At 44.9% G+C, this 22406-nt stretch overlaps 1 protein-coding gene and 1 non-coding gene across 2 annotated transcripts; both read left to right on the forward strand.

Annotated features, from left to right (window-relative positions):
- The first annotated feature begins 513 nt into the window (after positions 1 to 513).
- Positions 514 to 21847, forward strand: Ppp1r8 (protein phosphatase 1 regulatory subunit 8). The gene is made up of 7 exons (XM_021644004.2): positions 514 to 663; positions 2971 to 3031; positions 10218 to 10371; positions 11989 to 12209; positions 14686 to 14830; positions 16983 to 17047; positions 20539 to 21847. Exons 1-7 carry the CDS (start codon positions 608 to 610, stop codon positions 20890 to 20892), a joined length of 1056 nt encoding a protein of 351 aa, XP_021499679.1. The 5' UTR covers positions 514 to 607; the 3' UTR covers positions 20893 to 21847.
- Positions 5395 to 5559, forward strand: LOC132653328 (small Cajal body-specific RNA 1). Its single transcript, XR_009591096.1, has one exon. It is a non-coding gene; the product is annotated as a small Cajal body-specific RNA 1 (non-coding RNA).
- Positions 21848 to 22406: the final 559 nt, after the last annotated feature.

A 22406-nucleotide genomic window follows, 5' to 3' on the forward strand; every position in this document is an offset into this window, starting at 1 on the left:
TGCATGCTGAGCGCACTCACTATCATTGAGCTGTATGCGGTGGGACCTCTGTGAGTATCGGGGCCAGCCTGGTCTACAAAGCAAGTGCAGGACAGCCGGGGCTTGATACACAGAGAAACCCTATCTGGAAAAAAAAAACGAAAGAAAGAGAAAAGAAAGGACAGTTGGGAAAGAATGCTGCTTTCGGATGCAGCTTTCCAGGGAAGGGCTGGAAGAAATAAGGAATGAGCAATCACTTCTGTCTCTAGCGATCACTTGCTTATCGCTAGATGAAGCGCTGGAGTGCTGGGAGTTAATGCGGATTACACAGTTCAAGAGCTTTTAGAGGAGACTCGGGCGGGAAACCGACACCTCGGTAAGCGTTGCTTCCGACCCCGCAACCAAAAAGAGCCCTTAGGCTAGGGTCTCCCAGCAAACAACCTAAACGCTGCGGACTGAACCCCTAGGCCCCGCCCTCCACCGGAGGCGCTCCCAGGCTAGCGCGCTTGCGCTACGCGTGCGCACGCGCGCTCGCGCGCACAGGCTGCTGGGATGCCGCCTCTTCCCTCCCGACCTCCCAGTTTCCCGGCGTGCTTCAGGCCCGCCAAATGGGAGGGGGAGACGCAAGATGGCGGCAGCCGCGAACTCCGGCTCCAGCCTCCCGCTGTTCGACTGCCCGACCTGGTGAGTAGCGAGGCTGCTGGGGCTGGAGCGGCCTGGCGTGAGGTAGCCAGGGGAGGAGGGGAGGCTGTTTCCCCCGCCTTCCTTTTTTTTTTTTTTGCGATGAAGTGGACGGCTTTAAAAGATCCTGGAATGATTGAGGGAAAACTGTCCGCTGTGAGGGGCCGGACGACGTGTGGAGGAGCCTGGAGCCGGGGCCCAGGCTCTCCGGAAACCCGAGGTTTGGGGGCTCGAAGGCGTTCACTTTAGACAGCTCTGGAGAGGTCAGCCGCTCGCCAGGGTGCTTCAGGCCTTGGCCCCTAACTTGCCCCAACTCCTCATTGAGAGCATCGTAACCTGCCCCCGGTGTTGAACGTCCCGAGCGCGGCACGAGCTAGCTTCCCTACCCCAGCCCAACCTGATGCTGCATCCCTCCGTGACTGCTGCATCCTCCAGTGCTTACCCGTCCCCCGCGGACTGGGAGCTTCCTGAGGGCAGGGATGGCGCGGAACCATCCCCCTTGTTCGCGGAGACCAGACCAGCGCGAAGCCCTGTACAAAAGATACCAGAAGTTATTAGAATACATCATTTTCATCCCTTGGGAAGTTCATAGGAGCAGTAGGATGATTTAGGCTTTGAGTGGGGTACGAGATGAATAAATGCGAGCTGCTTTGCACGGGCATTTATTCGAGTCAGAGCCCTTTCTGCTGTTGTGTCTCTTCATGGTTGTTAACATGTTACTTCTCAGTCTTCTGTTACATTGAGATCTTCAAGGGCAAAAACCCTTGCATCATTCTCAGCTCCTAGGCCCTCGTCCGGCACACGAGAGGATATTCAGAAAATATATTTGGCTTTAATGTTCATTTTAACCTGTTTCTGGCACAAATGGGCTTTTATCCAGTGCATTGTCCTTTTACCTACTGCTATAAAAGATTGGAGCAGAACTGTGAGATGGTTGTGTTGAATCTTCAATTAGATAGACAGGATATATTTCTTTTGTGCAAATGTAAGGGCCCTGGGAGGTTCAAACGAGCAAGCCTAGGAAGCAAATGCATGTTTGGCTGTTTTCTGGATTTAACATATCCATTTGCTTCAGCCTACAAATTCTTTATCCACACTGCTCCCTGGCTGCACTTATTTCATATTTGGGCCAGCCAAATAGAGACTCTTTGAGATCACCTGCTATTACCTCAAAATCTGGTCTATACCAAGACTTGTTGACAGATGACTTGACATGCACACATCCTCCTTGATTGATAAAGCAAAGTACAGAGAAAAGTTTGATTAATTATATTTCTGCAGGGTACCACCACACCTGTTTGTTTGAAACTGGGTTTTGTGGACATGATTTTGATTTGCGATGGTTCCCTAATTATGAATCTCTAGTTTGGTATCAAAAGTTCATCTGGGGGGGCAGCCTGCTGCTCCTCTCATCTGGACAGTGGTGGGTGTCTGGTGGGGCCTAAGAAATGAAGATGAGGTTTTCCTTACCATGTAAATGAACATTTGTATGATTAAATTAACACACACACACAAAAAAGAGTTCATCTGGGTAATAGTTTCTGCTTATTTTGTGATGAGACTAATATTAATCAGTCCCCAAACAACTATTTTTATTGTTTGTTTGTGTTAACATTTGTTTATTTGTCTCCATGTGTAATTCTGGCTGGTCTAGAACTTGCAATAAAAACTAGATGGCCTGGAACTTGGCAGTGATCCTTCTGGTGAAAATTCACATGTGTACTTCTGTACCCAGCAAAACAACTGTTTCATTCTGTGTTTATGTTACATCAGGAGTAGTAAATCTTATATTAAAACCCCAGGTTAGATCAGGCATGGTGGCACACACCACAGTGTAATTCAGCACAGGGAAGATGGAGGTAGGAGGTTCAGATAGTCAAGGTCACCCTCAGATTCAAACCCCTAAGGTTTGAGCCTAGCCTGAGATACATGAGACCCTGTCTCAAAAAACAAGCAAGAAGAAAAATCCTCTTCAGGTGACAAGACATACTTATACACTGAGCTGTTTTTTCTCTGACGTGCATAGCCAGTGTTAAAATGCAGGCTTGCTTTTTTTTTTTTTTTTTTCCTCCCCTGCTCTAAATACAGTTCCACAAAAAAAAATTCCCTCTGGAATAATTGAATCACTTGGGAAGAAAGTGTTGATCGGAGAAAGAAGATCTAAGTGAAAAGCATGACATTTCATTTTGAACATGAACTAATTATAGGCTGGTAGGAGAGCCTTAATGTTGAATGGGACAGAGATTGTAAAGGACGTTTATGGGCTCATTCTAAAAATCTAAAAATGCTTCTTTCACTCTTCTTTTTCAGGGCAGGTAAACCTCCACCTGGCTTACATCTGGATGTAGTGAAAGGAGACAAACTAATTGAGGTATTGAAATTGCAAGTGGCTCACTTTTCCACCCCCTTTCCTTAGCTTTGTTTTCAGTACTATTACTTTTCTTTTTTGTTTTTATGTCTTTAAGATAGGGTCAGTCTTGGCTGTTCCAGAATTCACTATGTAGACCCAGCTGGCCTTGACCTCCCTGTCTCTGCCTCCCAGTACCAGATCACTGCACCCAGCTTGTTCTTGATTCTGTTTGTTTGTTTGTTTGTTTGTTTTTGTCCCAGTCCCTGTGAGCTCTGTGATAGAGTAGTTTAGCATTGAAAAAACCCTTTTGGATTCAGTCTCCAGCACTGAACACGTCTCTACCACAGATACTCTGTTTTTCATTATTACTCTCACCTTACAAATGAAGTTTTGTTGTTGTTTTTTTTTGTTTTGTTTTGTTCTTCAAGGCAGGATTTCTGTGTGTAACAGCTCTGGGCTATCCTGAAACTCTGTGTAGATCAGGCTGGCCTCAAACTCACAGAGATCCACCTACCTCTGCCTCCCGAGGCCTGGAGCTAAAGGTGTGTGCCACAATGTTGGACTTAAATGAAGATATTTTTAACAGGTCATGAGCCTCAGGGGCCCGGATAAACTAGAAACCCACTAATTTGGAATGCATAGTTTATAACAACTAAAGACATTTATGAGATAGATTGAGTTTAGCATTTAAGCTGCTTCTATGAGATACAGGATTAGTTCCTTCAGAGTAGTATGGTAAGGTAGGGCACTTGCCAAAAAAGAAAATGAAATACAACTAGAGTTCATTCATTTAAAACTAAGAGAGAGGCCAGATATGGTGCCACATACTTTTCATCCTAGCACTTTGGAGTCAGAGGCAACAGATTGGAGTCCGTAAGGGCTGTTTACATGTTGGGGCCCTAGCTGAAAAACAAACAAACAGAATCACACAAAATATATAATTACAGTTAAGTATTAAAAAGGGAAGTTTAGTGGAATTACAGCTTCAGAGTTTCTAGAGTCACGTCAGATTTTAGAGTACAGTGACTAGCTGTTAGATTATGTTAGGGTTTTGTTCAACTGGGTCTCATTTTAAAGCCTTGGTTGGCCTGGACCTCACAGACGTCCACCTGCCTCTGCCTCCCAAGGGCCAGGAGTTCTTTTATATTTGAGATAAAGTTCTGCTGTGGCCTGGAACTCACTATATAGCCCTGGCTGATTTCTGACTCATGGTAGTCCTAACCTGGTCTCCCAAGTGCTGGAATTATTTGAGTCACCATATCTGGATTATTGATGCTAAGATATATAGTTATTTCTAAGAACTAGAGAATAAGCCCCCTGGCTTCATAGTTAGAAATTAGGGTGGTGATGGCACACACATTTAATCCCATCACTTGGGAGGCAGGGGCAGGCAGAACTCTGTGAGTTTGAGGCCAGCTAGGGCTGTTGCACAGAGAAACCCTGTCTCGAAAAAAAACAAGAAAGAGAGAGAAAGAAAGATTCAGTTCAAAGCTTTATTAGTGAGTGTAATTATTTTCTTCTTGGTGTATATAATAAAAAACATGACATTTTGCAGATGTTAGCTTGAAAAGTGAGGGGTTGTTTTGGGGTGGTGGCAAGGGAATTGGCCAGTCTCATACAGCCCCTTTGTCATGAGTTCCTTTATGAAAAACAAGACCAAAAAAAAAAAAAAAAAAAAAAAAAACCTCAAATGGTTGTTCAAGAAAATAATTTAAAATTTAATTAAAAATACCTGAAAAACCTCTTTTACTTCTGGTAGTTCTATACATGGGGGGAAAATTGTTGCTACATAGAATAGTGTGAAATTTGAAGACTTAGAGAAATTCTATTTTGTGGGCTGGCGAGATGTCTCAACATGTAACTTGCTATACAAGCCTGACCACTTATATTGGATCCCTGGAACTCAGGTAAACATGGAAGAAAAGAACCATCTACAATTTTTTTTGTGTCCAGACTCGCAGAGAAATAATAATAATAAATTAAAAGACAAAGTCTAATTTGTTATTAGAACTTAGTAAATCTTTTTTTGCAACAAGAATAAACAGGCAAAGAGGCCCAGTGATATCATCCATTCCTTTGTGGAAGATGTCCATTCTCGACGACCCTTTACCTAGTTCAGCACTCTCTGCCTGCTGCTCTCCATCTGCTGGTGATGTTTTTATCTTCCAGTGTGCTGAGTTGCATACCATCGTCAAAGTTGATAGTTCTTAGATATCACTATATGGCTCTTAAAGAAATACGTCTGAGATGTGTGTCCTTGTATGTGTGTCTTTATCTTGCCTTGCTAGCGATCAGACAAGTGTCTCCTGCTTCTAGGCAAGTGTCGTACTGCTCAGCTCTAGCCAGTAGCCTAGGTATATTTGTTTTAAGGACTTAGATTTGACCAGCACTTGATACTAACCGAGCTATCTATATCCTCGTCCTTTTCAAAGGCTTGTGATATGTTGTGATAGTTGGGTTGAAGAAGTGCGATATTAAAGTAAAAGCCATGAGTCTTTTAGGCCCAGAGTGTAAAGATACACCCTGAGTTATAACTCAGAGGCACATCTGGATAGTGACCAGCTGTAGGTAGCCAAAAATCACAGCTTTGGTAACCAGAAAGAATAGTGCATGCTTTGTTCACTTTTAATGCACTTCCTTAATTCTAAGAGGCATGGTTTTCCATTAAAATTCTTTTCATATTCGGTGGTTGGGATGCTGTTGACAGTGAATGTGTGCCTATAGTATGAGAATCCTCCCTCTTTTTTTTTTTTTTTATCTGATACGTCTTTTGCACTCTAGAATCGTTGCTTGTGACCCACCATGAGCACTGAGGAACTTTTATCTTTATAAATGAAAATATGAGTGGAAAATGCATTGAGATCAACCTGTGTACATGCTGCCTTAGAAGACACGGTTAATGTTGCAGGCCTCTCTGCTAATCCTAAAGTAATGTTGGCTTTTAACAACTGGGCATTTTGGTTTTCGAGACAAGGTCTCATCATGTAGCCCTGACTGGCCTGTAATTCACTGTTTATAGACCAGGCTAACCTCACACTCACAGAGCTCTGTCTCGGCCTTCTAAGTGCTGAGTGCATTCCCCAATCACTGTTTTGAGATAGGGTCTTTAGCCTGTTCTGGAACTTAATATGTAGCCCAGGCAGAGCTTGAATGTGCAGTGATCCCCCTGTCTTGGCCTCCAAAGTGCTGGTATTATAGGCAGCAGCTACTATACCAGGCTTCCAATGTTTTATTAGTAATATGAATCTATTTCTGTTCTGGTTTCGGTATTTGGGGGTCGGGGAGGTTTGTTTTTTTAAGACAAGGCCCCAGAAACTACCCTTTGGCTGACCTGAAATTCACTGTGTAGACCAGACTGGCCTTCAGTTTATTGTGATCCTCCTGCCTCTGCTTCCTGAATGCTAGCATGACAAGTGTGCACAACCATAGCCTACCTTAATCCGTGCTTTAAACATAACATGACTGGTTGGCTGTCAAGCCATTTTAAATCTAGGTCTCCATAGTAGCATGGTCCTGAAATGAGCTGTAGCAGTGGCAAGTAGGCATTGCTGGATAGGAGCTCACAGAGATGATGCACTTACCAAGCTGCCTGAAGTGACTGACTCTTAGAAGCTTGGCAGAAAGTGTGTAAGTGCTTAACAGGAGAAAATGGCTGGGTTCTTTTTTGTTGTTGTTTTGTTTAAGACTATGACCCCATGGTACATACATATTTACTAAAAATATTTATCCTCAGGTGGCTTACCTTTTAGTAATAGTGGATTAAGGAAATTATATTGTAGAGGTTAAAAATGCTCAAACTGGGAAGGTCTAGAGAGATGGGCCAGTAGTTGAGAGCCCATCCTGCCCTTCCAGAGAACCCGAGTTCAGTCCTGGCACCCAGGTTGGGCAGCTTTCAACAATCTATAACTCCATCAGGGAATCAGATGCCGTCTTTTGGTCTCCACAGGTACCTACTCAAATAGCATAATTGCACAGAAGCACTTAAAATTAAAATAAACTTTTCCTTTTCCTTTTTTTTTTTTTTTTGAGACTGGGTCCCACTATGTGGCTCTGACCTGGAATTTACTTTGTAGACCTCCGTAGCCTTCAACTCACAGGTCTGCCTGCCTCTGCCTATAATTAAAGGCATTCAACACTGCCTGGCATTCTTAAATGCTCTAATTTAACTAGGCTTTGTAGTACATACATGTAATCGTCAGCACATAGGAGGTGAGGCAGAAGGATCAGAAGTTCAAGGTCATATATATAAAGTTTGAGGCTAGCCTGGAATAAATGGAATCTTATTTTTTTGGTTGTGTTTTTTTGGGGGGTTGTTTTGGTTTTGGTTTTCAAGACAGGGTTTCTCTGTGTAGCCTTGGCTGTCCTGGACTCGCTTTGTAGACCAGGCTGGCCTCAAAATCATAGAGATCTGCCTCCTTGAGTGCTGGGATCACAGCCTTGTGCCATTGTGCCTAGCTATGGAATCTTGTTTTTTAAAAAGGAAAGAAAAAAATTTAAACTGTAAAATCAAATAAATTTGAATATTTTAAAATCATTTTACTTTAAAAAAATATTACGGTGAGGGTGGTATGTTTTAATATGCATCTCTAAGAATGGAAAGGATGTCAGTTCTGGGAGATTGTCCTTACCAGTGATAGATACAATATAAAACTCTCGGCCACTGTGTTGCAGGTAAGTACACACAGCTGTGGCTGCTAACAGGGCCAGAAGTTCTCTTGGTGAGGTGTGAGGACACTGATGCACATGTCCTGAGTGATGAGTCTCCTCCCTGAGATACAACCTCCTGTGAGTTCAAGGACTTAACCAGGGGTCAATAAACTCTTGATTTCTATCCTTATACTAATTTCATTTTACATATTTCTGAGCTTTTGTGCTAGCTTTTCTCAGGAGTTTGGTGTGTGTGTGTGTGTGTGTGTGTGTGTGTTAGAACAGGACCTTGCTGTGTGTAACCCTTGCTGTGTGTAAGCCTTGAACCAGCTTTTTTAAATTTATTTATTATGTATGCAGTGTTCTGCCTGTATGTACACCTGCACACTAGAAGAGGGCACCAGATCTCATTATAGATGGTTGTGAGCTACCATCTGGTTTCTGGGAACTGAACTCGGCACTTCTGGAAGAGCAGCCAGTACTCTTAACCTCTAAGCCATCTCTTCAGCCCCAACTTGGAACCATCTTGCCTTAACGTCTGAAGTTCTTTTTTTGTTTGTTTTGTTTTAGTCAAGGCGGGGTTTCTCTGTGTAGTCTTGGCTGTTCTGGAACTTGCTCTGTTAACCAGGCTGGCCTCAAACTCAGGGATCCACCAGCCAGGGATTAAAGGTTCGCATCACCATGCCTGCCTTGAACTTCTAAGATAATAGTGCCAACATTCCTGGCTTCTTAAGGATTTTAGGAATATAGAGTGGAATGTGAGCAAGAGCTTAATGAGACCCTGTGTTAGTTTTGTTTTGTTTTTCAAAGCTGGGTTTCTCTGTGTAGCCTTGGCTGTCCTAGACTCACTTTATAGATCATGCTGGCCTTGAACTCAAAGATTGGCCTGCCTCTGCCTCCCTGAGTGCTGGGATTACAGGCGTCACTGTGCATGGCTGAGACCTTGTGTTTAAAGGGGGAAAAAGAAAACCCAGCATATTAAATGGAGGTCATCAGGTGCTCACGCTAGACTATTACATCTCTAGTATTGGGCTAGAATTGGCAAAATAATTTCCTCAGTGTCCCTCACCTATAACTGTAGTTTATAACCGTCTATGACAAGAGTTGAGCTTTTTATAGAATATAATTCAGCTCAAAGAATGTGCGCTTTCCTTTTCTGCCCTTCCTGCATTTGCTAATCAGATGGTCTTTTTTAGTCTTTCTTTTCATTTATACAGGCGTTTGGCCTACATTTACGTGTGCTGTGTGCATATCTGATATATGTGTAGGCCAAAAGTCACATCTTCCAGGTGCAAACTGGAGTTAGAGACAGTTATGAGCCTTCGTGTGGGTTTTGAGGATTGTAACTTGAGTCTTCTGTGAAATCAGCCAGTGCTCTTAGTCTGTGCCATCTCTGTAGTCCTCTTTCTTTGAAAAAGGGTCTTACTGTATAGCCTTGAACTATACTGGAACTCACTGTATAGACCAGGCTGGCCTCCAAGTCTGAGCTGTCCATTGCCTCTGCCTCCTGAGTGCTGGAATTAAAGGTATTCACCTATCACTCCGGCCCTTGATAGAATTCTTATTTCATCAAGTAATGGTGGCCCACCCCTTTAATCCTAGCACTTAGGAGCAGTGGCAAATAGATCTCTGAATTTGAGCCTAGCCTAGTCTATATAGAGTTCCAGGACAACCAGAGTTACATTAAAAGAAAAAGGGTACAAGAATTCTTATCTCACAAGGAGAGGCTACTTGACAGGTGATAGAACGAAGAACACTTTGGGATTTGGTTTGTTTTGTTTTTGGTTTTTCAAGACAGGGCTTCTCGTGTAGCCTTGGTTGTCCTGGACTCACGTTGTAGACCAGGTTGGCCTCACACCCACAGTGATGTGCCTGCCTCTGTCTTCCTGAGTGCTGGGCTTAAAGGCATGCACCTTTACCAGCTCTACACAGTGCTGGTAGAAGGTTGTGTTTGGATAGATAAAATGTAATTCTCCATCAAAAAGTGTTAGCTTAGCAAACTGCTCTGGATACATAGAAGCAGGCCTGTACAAAGAGCATTCTCAGAGTAAGTTTATGCTGCTCACTTGAAAGGAGTACTTAGAAATGCAAGACATTTTTTTTTCCCCTGCTCGGTAGTCCAGATCCCAGTTCTTCAGCTGACAGTCCTACCCCGAAGACATTCTTGCTGAAGTTGGATGAGGCCATTGTCCTGGGGGAGAGGTCTGTCTTTCAGCATTTCAGTGGTGAATAATGTCCTCTGGGAGCCAGGGGTGAACTAATGGCACAGCACGCTTTTATCTTTAACTGGACATGAGAAGAGTATATGCTGGCTGCTTAGGAGCCAGTGAGCATCCCATGTGAAAGCTGTTCCCAGTGTGGATCTTACCATGGTCAGGAGCTTGACTGGGGCAGCTGCTGCGGAAAGCCCTTGCACTGATCTTACTAGACCCTAGAACTTCACAGAACAATGGGAGATACCAAGCATTTTACCTACTCAAGATCCTCTACTTACATGATTGGAAGTTTTTGCTGAGCTTGCTTACAGTAAAAGTGAAGTAATATTTAATTTCATGTTTAGAAGCTGATTATTGACGAGAAGAAGTATTACTTATTCGGGAGGAACCCTGATCTGTGTGACTTCACCATCGACCACCAGTCTTGCTCTCGAGTCCACGCGGCACTGGTTTACCACAAGCACCTGAAGAGAGTTTTCTTGATAGATCTCAACAGCAGTAAGTGCCTGCCTCCCATTTTTTGCTCCGGGAGGTGGGGGGGGAGAGAAATGCTGTTTGGGCTCTTGCTTTGGGAAACTTTTAAATCAGCTCTTCTTTATTTCTGAGATTCTGTTATTTTCCTGAAATAATTGACTAAGGAGAACAGGTTCTTTGGGGTTGTATAGAGAGAGAATAAAAATGGCATATAGGAACCCAGATACTGGTGTTCATAAGACCCTGGTGAAATGTGACTCAGTTTATTTTGAAATTGTGACTAGCATCATTGGTATGCAGTAATACAGGATGCTTCCAAAATGCTTATTTTGAGCATTCATTATTTACAGTAAGTTACTTATCCCTGATATACTTTGCTTTAACTGAATTACAACAATTTTAGCTTCATAAGTACACTGAGATTATTAAGATTTTAAACTTTGCTTTAAATAGTCTTCAAAAATGCAACTGAGACTGGACTGTGTGGACCGCCTAAGTTTATTTTTTTCCCATGATAAATAGAATATATATATATATATATATATATATATATATATATGTACAGTCTTATGGTAGGCAGTGGTGGCATACGTCTTTAATCCCAGCACTTGGGAGGCAGAGGCAGGCGCATATATATTCATGTTTGATCCTCCCAATCAACCTAGCACACACAGACACACACCTCCCAGCTTGTTTGCATAAGGACTCCGTCTGCCTTGTCTTACAGATACACTTATTTCATCTTTTTTTTTTCCTCATTTCATAACATGCAGAATGCTGACATGGAAAATTTCAGAATCTCTCGTAGAATTTTGGCTTGCCTTGCATTGACATAGCATCTGTATTGGCCAATCTTGTCTCCTGTCCTGGGGAAAGCTAAAGCTAAAACAGCCAGCAGACCAGCAGTTTCATGTTCCTTAGAGTTGGAGCTAGAGAGGGTAGACCACACCGAGGTTTGCCTCGTACCTTGGAGAGCATGGATTCTGCTAGGTTGGAGCCATCCCTGCTGGACCCAGAATGGAGCCAAGGCTTTCTTTTCTGGCCGCAGAGAACAGGCAAAGGTTTTCATGTGAGATCAGCACATTTGAAGGTGTGTGAGAGCAACTGAAGAAATGCAAAGCTTCCTTGATTTCATACAAGACAGGATGCAGTGGACCCAGTGACATGTTCATCGTTAAAAGTTTTGTTTTTTTTTTTTTTTCTTTTTTTTTCTACAGACGTAGTGGCACATGTCTGTATTTCCAGCACTTGGGAGGATGAGGCGGGAGAATTGGGAGTTCAAAGTCAGTCTGGTTGACATAGTTTGTCTGAGTCCAAACTGCCTACATAGTAAGTTGAAAGCCAGCTACATAATGAGACCCTGTCTCAGAAACCAAGGGCTGAGGTTGTAGCTCAATGGTAGAGTCTTTGCCTAGGGTGGGCAAAACCCTAGGTTTGACCTTGTACTATAAAAAACAAAACAAGAAAGCTTATTTGTGGATATTCTGAATATGCCATTATCATTTAGATCTAACCATCAGAAAACAAACTTGCTGTGCTCTGGGAGCTGATGTCCTCAGAGCCAGCGGCGGTGCTTTCCCTTCGGAGAGCACTTGCGGCTTTTGATTTCTTTCCTCACTGTTCTGATTTGGTTCTTCCCAGCGCATGGCACTTTCTTGGGTCACATTCGGTTGGAACCTCACAAGCCTCAGCAGATTCCCATTGACTCCACGGTCTCGTTTGGTGCATCCACAAGGGCATACACTCTGCGAGAGAAGCCTCAGACATTGCCATCGGCTGTGAAAGGAGATGAGAAGATGGGTGGAGAGGATGATGAACTCAAGGGCTTGTTGGGACTTCCAGAAGAGGAGACCGAACTTGATGTAATTTCCTGTCATTTTTGTCTGTCGGGACCCTTGTTGTTGCAGTGTGGAGCTGTTCTTCCTAGTTTGAAATTACAATACTGTGGGCTGGGGAGAGGGTTCGGTGGTTAGGCGCACTGGCTGCTCTTCTGGAGGTCCTGAGTTCAGTTCTCCGCAACCACATGGTGGCTCATAACCATCTATAATGAAATCTGATGCCCTCTTCTTCTGTGCATGAAAACAGAGCACTTGTATACATAAAAGAAAAGAAATTACAGTACTGTAGTAGCAGGAGACTCTGAGTCTAGTGGTGAGCCCTGGACAATACGTATGGCCAGCTGGGACAGGCTTCCCACTCCTGCTCCTCCAAGGGTGGTGTGCTGCTTCACTGGCTATGGAGGTGTTTTCCTGTTTTAGTTTTTGGGTTTTATGTACTTGAATGTTTTGCCTGCATATATGTATGTGCCAGTCAGAATATGGCATTGATCCCCTGAAACTGTAGTTACAGTTAGGAGCTACCATGTGGCTCTGGGAATCACACACAGGTCCTCTGGAAGAGCAGCCAGTGCTCATAACTGCTGAGCCATCTCTGCAGCCCCTGTTTTCTCTGTTCTTGGGGCTTTATTTGCCTTTTGGTCCAGTGCAGGAGTCACTAACGACATCCCATGTCTTCTGGTGGATAACGTGGAGAATCAGATCAGCTGTGTCGGGAGAGTCTCTAAACAGTATAACTTCATACAGCAGTCACACGGGAGTGGTTGTTAGATGTTCTCGTTAGGTAGGTTCTAGGGTTGTCTGTGGGAGGCCGCCTAGGCACCTGCGGATCTGCATAATTTTGGTATCCGTGGGCAGTCCTTGAATGTGTACAGACACACACCTTGGAGACCCGTGGCAGACCATAATTTCTCTCATCACTGAAAGTTCTGTTGACTGACTCTAGCTTAGCAAGCAACATTTCATCCATTTAGCCTCTTTGATACTGACCGGACAACCCAGGAATCTGGAGAACTAGGCTGCTTTTGGGCTGGAGAGACAACCTAGTGGTTAGCAGGCTGCTGTTGCGGAGGACGCTGGGCATTTCCCAGCACACACATGGTGGCTCACATTTCTGTCACTCCAGTTAGAGTTGTGGGTATGCACATGCCACACAGACATGCATGCAGGTAAAACATCCACATACTTAAAATAGAAATGAAGAGTAAAATACATAAAAAACTAGGCTACTTTTTTCTTATAGATATGGATGCCTACATGGTCATACATTTTACAAATTTAAGACTACCGAACAAACAAACAAAATTGTGATGGTGTAGTATGTCTGTTCATGTAGACAAAATGCAAGTAAGGTTTTTTTTTGTTTTTTGTTTTTTTTTCTTCGAGATGGGTTTCTCTGTGTAGCCTTGTCTGTTCTAGACTCACTTTGAAGACCAGGCTAGACTCAAACTCACAAAGATCCACTTGCCTCTGCCTCCCATAGATCTGGGATTACAGGTATACACCACTGTGCCCGCCTTGCAAGTATGTTCTTAACCAGCCCTGTGCCTTTGCTATTCCTATACACAGCAGCAGCTTCCCAGGCTTCAGGAAGAAAAACAACAGGAATTAACAATGTGGAACTCATTTTCTCAAGGGTAGCCTCACATCTATGGGCCTTGTTGATAGTCACTTGTCATTTTCCCTCCAGGCCATTGTGCTTCCCTGTGTTTCAGTTCAGTGTGTTAGGTCTTGTCTGGGTTTTGGAATATGTCAAGCTGCAGTGCAGGTTGGAACAAGTCCAGTGAATTGGAAAGAAGCAGAAAGCAGCACTAAGGCCAAATTAATCATAAAATTAATGGTGATGTGAATGGAACTGGGGCCTGATGCAGGAAGGAGACTCTAGCAAAATATTAATGCCAAAGATTAAGTGCACTGCCAGTGTCCTTAAGAATTCTAAAGGAGAAAGTCGGTATGCTGGCTTATTGTTGTGATTGCAGAAGTTGAAGCAGGAGGAGCGATATAAATTGGAAACCATTCTAGTTTGTGTAGATCTTTGTCTGTCTTTGCCCCCTCCACCACACACATCATACATACATACACCCACACACAGACATACCAGCTACTGAGAAACATTCAGTTGTCTTTTTCATCTGTTTTGTTACTTTAAAATAAATGTTATTGTTCTTCCCTGTTAAATTTTCTTTCATTCTTGGCATAGAGTTGTGAGAGAGCGTTCCTTCAAGACCGGAAAGTCAATAACATACCCTCATTTCAAGGGTGTCCTGTTCTCACAGCCTTTCATGTCCTTTACACAGCACTCTCACAATCAGTGAGCAGTTACCTGTTCTCTCTATTCATAGACTAATTAGGACATTATGAGTCCTCTGAATGCAGAAGGCCGTCTCGCTGGCCTTGGGAGATCAGCATAGCTCCAAATGCCCTTTTCTCCTTTGTTTAGTATTTTCTCCATGAAACTCCCTATGTACTAATTCTCATCTTTACTGTGTGAACTTTGGTCTAGAACCTGACAGAGTTCAACACTGCCCACAACAAGCGGATTTCAACCCTCACTATTGAGGAGGGAAATCTGGACATTCAGAGACCAAAGAGGAAGAGGAAGAACTCCCGGGTGACTTTCAGTGACGATGATGAGATCATCAACCCAGGTGAGAGGTCTCCCTATGTCTAGTGATGGAAGGTTACGGTCTCAGAGGCAGGTACAGCCCCCAGGCCGTTGGGGCCAGTTTGTTGGGTCACTGTGCTCATATTTGAGCTCACGATACATTTCAAGTGTTCTGATAGATGGGTGATGCAGAGTGGCAGCCATGCTCAGGGTGGACAGACACTGCAGCTTTTAAGTTCTATGTTCGAGTCACAATACCAGTTACTTAAATGAGAGATCTGCTCTACTGACGGCCCACGGAGGGTAGGGGCTGGGAAGGACCAGTGACGTGGGGGATTTTACTTAATTTAAGACAGCCTGGGTCTTCGGGGCATATAGAAACCAATCAAGTGTGCTGCCGTAGCCCCAGCCCTGAGGACCCTGAAGCAGGCGTGCGTTTTTTTTTAATATCTACACACTGCATGCTGCATGTAGACACATGTAGCAGCCATGGAGGCCTGGAACTGACAGGGACAGAAGGGAGCTGGACCTCTGCAACAACAGTGAACATGATGAACTGCCTATTGAGCCGTCTCTGCAGCCCCAAGGAGTTTGTTTTTGAGACAAGGCCCCTCATTAGCCTAGAAGCTGAGTAGCTAGGCTATCCAGCTCATATACCACAATGGCTTTTAAGTGTGTTTGTTTGTGTGTGTGTGTACACGTGTAAAATGCATTTATGCTGTATGTGCATTATGTGCAAGTACCTGCAGAGGCCAGAAGAGGTCATTGGATCTCCTGGATCTGAGTTACAGGTGGTTGTGAGCTGCCTGACGTGGGTGCTGGGAACTGAACCCATGTCCTCTGCGAGAGCAGCACATGCTCTTAACCCCTGAGCCATCTCCAATGCTCCTTGTGTGCTTTCCTCCTTTCTTTTAACTTGGATTCGGATAGATTTCTTTATCCTAACTTAATGTGTATGGTTATTTTACCAGCATGTGTCTGTACCACATGTATGCCTGCAGGGGCCAGAAAAGGGAGACAGGCCCCTAGGAACTGTACTTACAGATGGTCCATATAGCAAGTTCTAGGCCAGCTAAGAGCTATAAAGCATGACTGTGTCTCAAACAAACAACAGAGCAATGATGTATCACATCTTTTAGGGAAGCAGCTACTTGGCTGTGACTCTAAGCTAATGATTGCTGTCACTCAGTCTTTGGTGGTGTGACTCTTAATATTCAGTGTGGAGCAGTGCAGTCACCTCTGCTTAGAAAATGTTTGACAACTCTGACGTGAGGCCTAGAGAGATGGCTCAGTAGTTAAGCTCTTGCAGAGGACCCACGTTCCTTTCCTAGCAGCCCAAACCCAGCTGTGACTTCAGCTCTAGGGGCCTGACATTGTCTTACGGACTCTGGACACTTGGACTCACACTTGCGCGTACTCACACTTACATACAAATATGCATGTAGATCAGCCTTGAACTCAGAGCTCCGCCTGCCTCTGCATCCCAAGTGCTGTGATGTGTTGTAGCCTGTTTGGCTTATTGCTATGGATTCCTCAAAGGCAGAGTGGTATCATGCTCTTTTGCATTGACAGCCAGTGCTTGAGGCTGGAAAGGATGATGAAAGTAGGTCCCTATCTACCTTGACAGTCCATCCTTGCAGAGTGGAGCCAGATGCTCTCTAGGGTAGTGGTGTGTGTCACAAATCATGAGAAGAAGCCACTTTGGTGAGCTGGACAGACTCTCCAGTGAGAGACTCAGACCCTGGCTCTGAAACCTAAATCTAGCCTTGCTGGTGAACGTACAGCAATATATGTGGTTATGGCCACTTGTCGTTTATTTTTATCACTAAAATAATAATGTCTGCTGTTTTATCTGCCCTCCAATCAGAAATGCCTGGAATAGAAGAGAAAATGGGGGAAACAAACAGACCCTGGGAAGGCAAATTCATCTCTGTGCTCTAGAGTGCAGGCCTGTCCCTGGTTGCTTGGCTCCTCCCCTCCAGCAGATAGACTGGCCCAGAGCTGTCCCTCTTCCGAGACATGGTCTGTTCCTCATCTGCCCAATCTACGTGTAGCGGCCCCTGCCTCGTGGGGTGTTGGGATGGCGTAGCACAGAAAATCTCAGTATTAGCTGTATTTCCCATTTGAACAAGCTGGTTGTTTGGTGTGCAGCTTGATCCCTGTTCTCCCAACACTGTTCTCATCTCCTTTTACAGAGGACGTGGATCCCTCTGTTGGTCGCTTCCGGAACATGGTGCAGACTGCAGTGGTCCCAGTCAAGGTAGGAAGCACCTTTTGAGAGTCTTTGCAGTGCCTGATAGTCTGGGCTCGAGAATCCACTCAGTTGTAGTACATGTACTTATTAGCAAAGTCCTGGCTTTGATCCTTAGCACTACAAAAAAAATCCAGTTATGTGAAATGAGTTTCAATCAGTGCATAATGTTACAACATATTCTGTGCTTCTCTCCCTTTAAAAAAAAATTCTTTTTAATTTGTTTTTCTGTATGAGTGCTTTAACTGAATGTATGCTGTGCACCACATACATGCCTGGCACCCTGGGAGGCTTGAGGGGCCATTGGATTACCTGGAACTGCCATGTAGGAACTGGAAAGTGTCAGTATTGGGAACTGATCCCAGGTCCTCTGGAAGAACAGCCAGTGCCCTCAACTGCTGGCGCATTTCTCCAGCCCTTCTCTGCCATTTCCCGTTATCTGGGATTCCCGTTATCTGGGAATACCCTCGCTGTCACACCTGTGTCTCAGAAACCCTGGGGTAGCACAGAAGGACTTCAGGCGGCCGGACAGGATGCAGTACACCCAGCACTTGCTCTGGGATGCTGTCAGCTTCCCCGAGGCTGCAAAGAGGCCCACCTTCCTCTTGTCCTCTCTGCTGGCCCAGCTCAGGGTGAAAGGAAACATGGAAACATTAGCATGTGGCATTTCCGTGTCCTTTTAAAAATTGTTATGTACGTTTTTAAAGGTTCATTTACTTGTTTCGTGTGTGAGTGTTTCCCTGCATGTGTTTGTATGCTTGATGTGTGTGCCTGGTGCTGTCAGATGTCAGAAGAGGGAGTCTGAGCCTTTGGAACTGGAGTTTACAGGTGGTTATGGGCTGCCATGGGGGTGCTGGGAACCGAACCTGGGTCCTTTAACAACAGGTGCTCTTAACTATTAAGGTCTCTCTTGTTCGTGCCCTTACTTTATGCATAGGAGTGGCACAAACTGAGGATCCTGCCTTGCTCTCAGGTTGGGTTTAAGGGTCAGGTGTGTTAGGAAAGAAGTAGAAGTTGCCAAGATGCCCTGATTCTCAGCATATTGAGCTTCCTGGTGGGTAGAACCGTTCAAAGGATGCACATTGCCTCTGATAGCGGCTAGACACCTGTTCCGGGGTGCCCAGAGTGGTTGCAAGAGGCTAAGCGGCGCTGGAGGGAGTTTGGTTTTAGTCGTTAGCAGGCAGTTGCCTCTGATACTAAAAGAAGTAAGTTCTAGACACTCACAGCCAGCTTCCAGAATCCCCAGACGCCCGAAGCAGCTCCACACGCCCATGCTCGCTTCTGACCTGCTCCTCCCAGACACGCTCCGAGCCTGTGTTCTCTAAACAAAATCTCCTCCATGTTTACCGTCCCCCAGCTCTTCTTCACACTTTACTATCTCTTACGGTTTTGTTTTGTTTTGTTTTTGTTTTTTTGAGACAGGTTCTCTGTGTAGCCTGGGCTGTTCTAGACTGACTTTGTACACCAGGCTGACCTAGAATTCAAAGAGACCCACCTGCCTCTGCCTCCCCCGGTTCTGGGATTAAGGGCATACAATTACTCTTAATGCTTACCACATGTTAAGTCTCTGTAAGCGTTGCTAGGCGAGGGGTGTAGCTCCTAAAGTGTCTGGGCTCAGTCCAGCAGTGCAAAAATAAGTCAACATGTTATTCTCCTTTTGTGTAAGTAATAAGGAGAAAGAAAAGAAAAAACTGTGTCGTCCCAGGACAGAGGTTTCTTTATTCAACTGTCTTCCATTCATAATGTTTTGAATCCACACATGTGGAACCCATTTACCTTAAAGTAAAAGGACAAGGTATGTTAGAGTGCTGGCTTCATCTTTAAGTTAAAAAAATAAAATAAAATTCTAGGATTTTTTTATATTTTTATAAAAATAAAACTCTAGAGCATGGTGGTGCTTATACTCTCAATACATGGGAGATGGAGGCAGGGGGATCAGAGTTCAAGGTCATCCTCAACTGCATACTTTAATTCAAGACCAGCTTGGCTGCATTTACTCTTTCTCAAAAATGGCAGGCAAGATGGTCCAGTGGGGAAAGGGCGTCTTGACAAACTTGGCAACCTGAGTTCAAACCCAGTATGTGTGCACACATAATAAATAAATTTCTGGGTGTACCAAGAAAGAGTCCCATACAGACCAGCTCTGTTCATATCTGTGGCTTGGTTGAGAAAGTAGAGTGAGATTACGTTCTGCGGGACTCCACAATCCAGATGCTTTCCTTCTGAGCTCCTTTCTGTCCATTCTTCTGTAATGTTCTGTTAACATACAAAATCAGCAGGTAGGTTCGTGTCAGCCTTACCATGTTATTATATATACATGCATAATAAAACATGCAGGTTTTATGTGTATCAGTTCAGTTTTAGCATCTGGTTGGCTATGTTTAGCCACCACGCCAGTGAGACAGGCCAGGCACTCCCCAACTCTTCAAAGCTAATCTACTCAGCTCAGGCACTACTGATACAGATCCCTGACACAGATTTGATTACTCCTGGGTTGTTTAAAAATTGCACACCGAAGGCCAGGCAAATGTGGTGGCCCACAACTTTAGAAGGCAGAGACAGGTGAATCTCTGTGAGTTCAAGACCAACCTGGTCTACATAATGAGCTTCACAGTAGCCAGAGATACGTAGAGAGACCCTGTCAAGGGGGCGAGGGGGTGGCATAGTGGAGATGCCTGCTTGTTGTTCCAGCTAGCTACAAAGCTGAGACAGGAAGATGGCTTTGGTTCAGAAGTCACGGCTGTAGCACATGGTGCTGAGTGAATATGGTAACTTCTTGGGCAGAGACTAAGTCAGCAGCGATGACGTCCCAGCTGGAGGTCAACACTGATTAGCAATGAGATGGTGCTGCGAGTGGCCTCCGCAGTACGCTGAGCTAAGTTTCCAAAAGCAGGGCATGGTGGTGTACACCTTTAATCCCAGCGCCTAGGAGGTAGAAGCAGGCGGGTCTCTAGGCGTTTGAGACAGCCTATTCTACAGACTGACTTCCAGGGCAGCCAGTGCTGTTACACAGAGAAACTTTGTTTGGGAGGTAATCAAAAAAGAAAGAGTTTACAAAGAACTTGGCACCCAACTTGGACTCATCACTTACCACTTTAATTTCCTACTCGGCATTAGTCTAAGAGAGGATGGGGTTTGCCCTGTAAATGAAGAATGGTCACTTCCTCGTTTTCTTTTTAGTTATGTGCATCTGTGTATGTATCTGTGTGTGAGAATGTTCATGTGAGAATTTGAGGCCAACCTGGTCTACAGTATTGTTAGCACATAGGCTGTTTTTAAATATATTAGTACAAGTTCCAGGATAACCTAGGGCCACATAAGAGACTCTGTCTCAAAAGAAGAACCATTGTTCAGATGGCATCAGACCCTGAGATTTCTGAAATGGGCTGGGCTACTCAGTGGGACTTCTCCCGAATGTTAGTTTTCTGTGGCTAGAATGGAAAGAAACCAGGGCCTCACCTCATCTCTCTTGTTTTTCCCCTCCCTATGGCAAACCACAGAAGAAGCGGATGGAGGGCTCCGGCTCCCTGGGCCTGGAGGAGTCGGGGAGCAGGCGCATACAGAACTTTGCCTTCAGTGGAGGACTCTACGGGGGCCTGCCCCCAACACACAGTGAGACAGGCTCCCAGCCTCACGGCATCCACGGGACAGCACTCATCGGCGGCCTGCCCATGCCGTATCCCAACCTCGCCCCGGACGTGGACTTGACTCCTGTTGTGCCATCAGCAGTGACCATAAACCCCACACCAAACCCTGCAGTCTATAACCCTGAAGCTGTAAATGAACCCAAGAAGAAGAAATATGCGAAGGAGGCTTGGCCGGGCAAGAAGCCCACACCTTCCTTACTGATTTGATATTTTTGGTTATGGAGAGGGTGGGGATGGGTGGGAGTGGGTGGAGGGGTGACAAGGGGAGCTAATGAACTAGGGAGAAAACTTTCCATGTGTGCAGTATCGTCTTTCAGAAAGTCTCCTGGGGTCCTAACATATAATACTAAGGCTAGGGGTGGGCCTAAAGTACCAGTAAAGACCTGAGTCAGAACACTTGAATCGTCAGAGAAAGGCTTCCTGGGTCCTCCTGAGAAGGCTGTCCTGCTGCTCTCCCTGTGCCGCCTCTGTTGTGTGTGAAGTGGCTCACAGGTGGAATCAGAGCTATGGAAGGCTGGAGCCTCGTTTGCATTCACTTCCCTCCCTTGTGAGTCTCAGCAAAGCTGTTGCCGTGGATTCCAGGTTCTTTGACGTTGTTCATTTAAACCAAGGTGTAAACTTAAGTGGTTCCCTGGTTTTGAGGTCCAATAGTTAGGCCGTTCTCCTCTGTCCTTTCTGCTAGAGTGAGACCATTTTGAGTTCCCTTCGTCTGTGGCCAGTGTCACGGGCACAGATTTATGGGTTTTACCATATTGTTGGACTTGAGCTCTTATCCTTGTCCACACTGGATACTCCACTTGCCTAGTTCTCATTTAGTTCAAGTACTGCCCTCCCCGCTGTGGCACGCCTTTTGTGTGTGCCGTGAGGCAGTTTCTTACGGAGTGACCAGCTGGGCAGTTCCCATTGAACAGGGAGACTTTGCAAGGACCAGCTTTGTGGTAGGAGGACATGCTCAGGTGTTGGTGTGGAGGCTCTCCTGAAACCCCCACGGAAAGTTCTGGTTATTCAGAGCCCTAGGACCTGGCTAACAGGAGACAAGGTAGGAACCATTGTATGAGCTTTGTACAGATTTGTACATTTGTGTAATAGGCCTTTTCTGCTTTAAGTGTAGCTTTTTACCTGTAACCTTTATTACATTGTAAATTAAATGTAACTTTTGTCATTTGGGTGCGGTCTTGAGTCTTGTTGCCAGAGGACACTTGTCAGGGAAATGACTGTTGTCCTGGGAGTCACCGCTCTGCCTCCTGTGAATTAACACAAATAAAAGTAGCCCCTAAGAATGCAAAATTCTCATAAGACATTCTAATCCCCAGACTGAGACCCCCAAGGTCCAGGCTTGAAGAGGTGCCTGCTGCCCTTTTTCAGAGATAGTGGCAACATTTAAGGCTAGTATGTCCTGGAGTCTCATTCACTGTGCTTTCTAGGAAGGGTCTGAGGCTTAGAGTCATCATTGGTTACCAGTTCAGGCCAGCCTGGTCAACACAAGCCCTCCACAACAAAACCCAGGGTTAAGAGAATTAGCCTTCTGAAGAGTGTAGATCTATAAAACCGTAGCAGGGATGGCTGGATCTCCAGTCTATGCCGGGTAAGTGTTCACCTCAGGAAAATACCTTTTTGCAGCCATTCGTTGTGCTTTGCCTTCTTTCCCAAGGAGGACCAGCTCAGAGATAAGCTTGTCTGTGATCCTCATGGGGAAGTGAAATTCTCAGTACAGACTTAGG

The sequence above is a fragment of the Meriones unguiculatus genome, chromosome 3 (assembly GCF_030254825.1).
Source record: "Meriones unguiculatus strain TT.TT164.6M chromosome 3, Bangor_MerUng_6.1, whole genome shotgun sequence".
NCBI classification, from domain to species: domain Eukaryota; kingdom Metazoa; phylum Chordata; class Mammalia; order Rodentia; family Muridae; genus Meriones; species Meriones unguiculatus.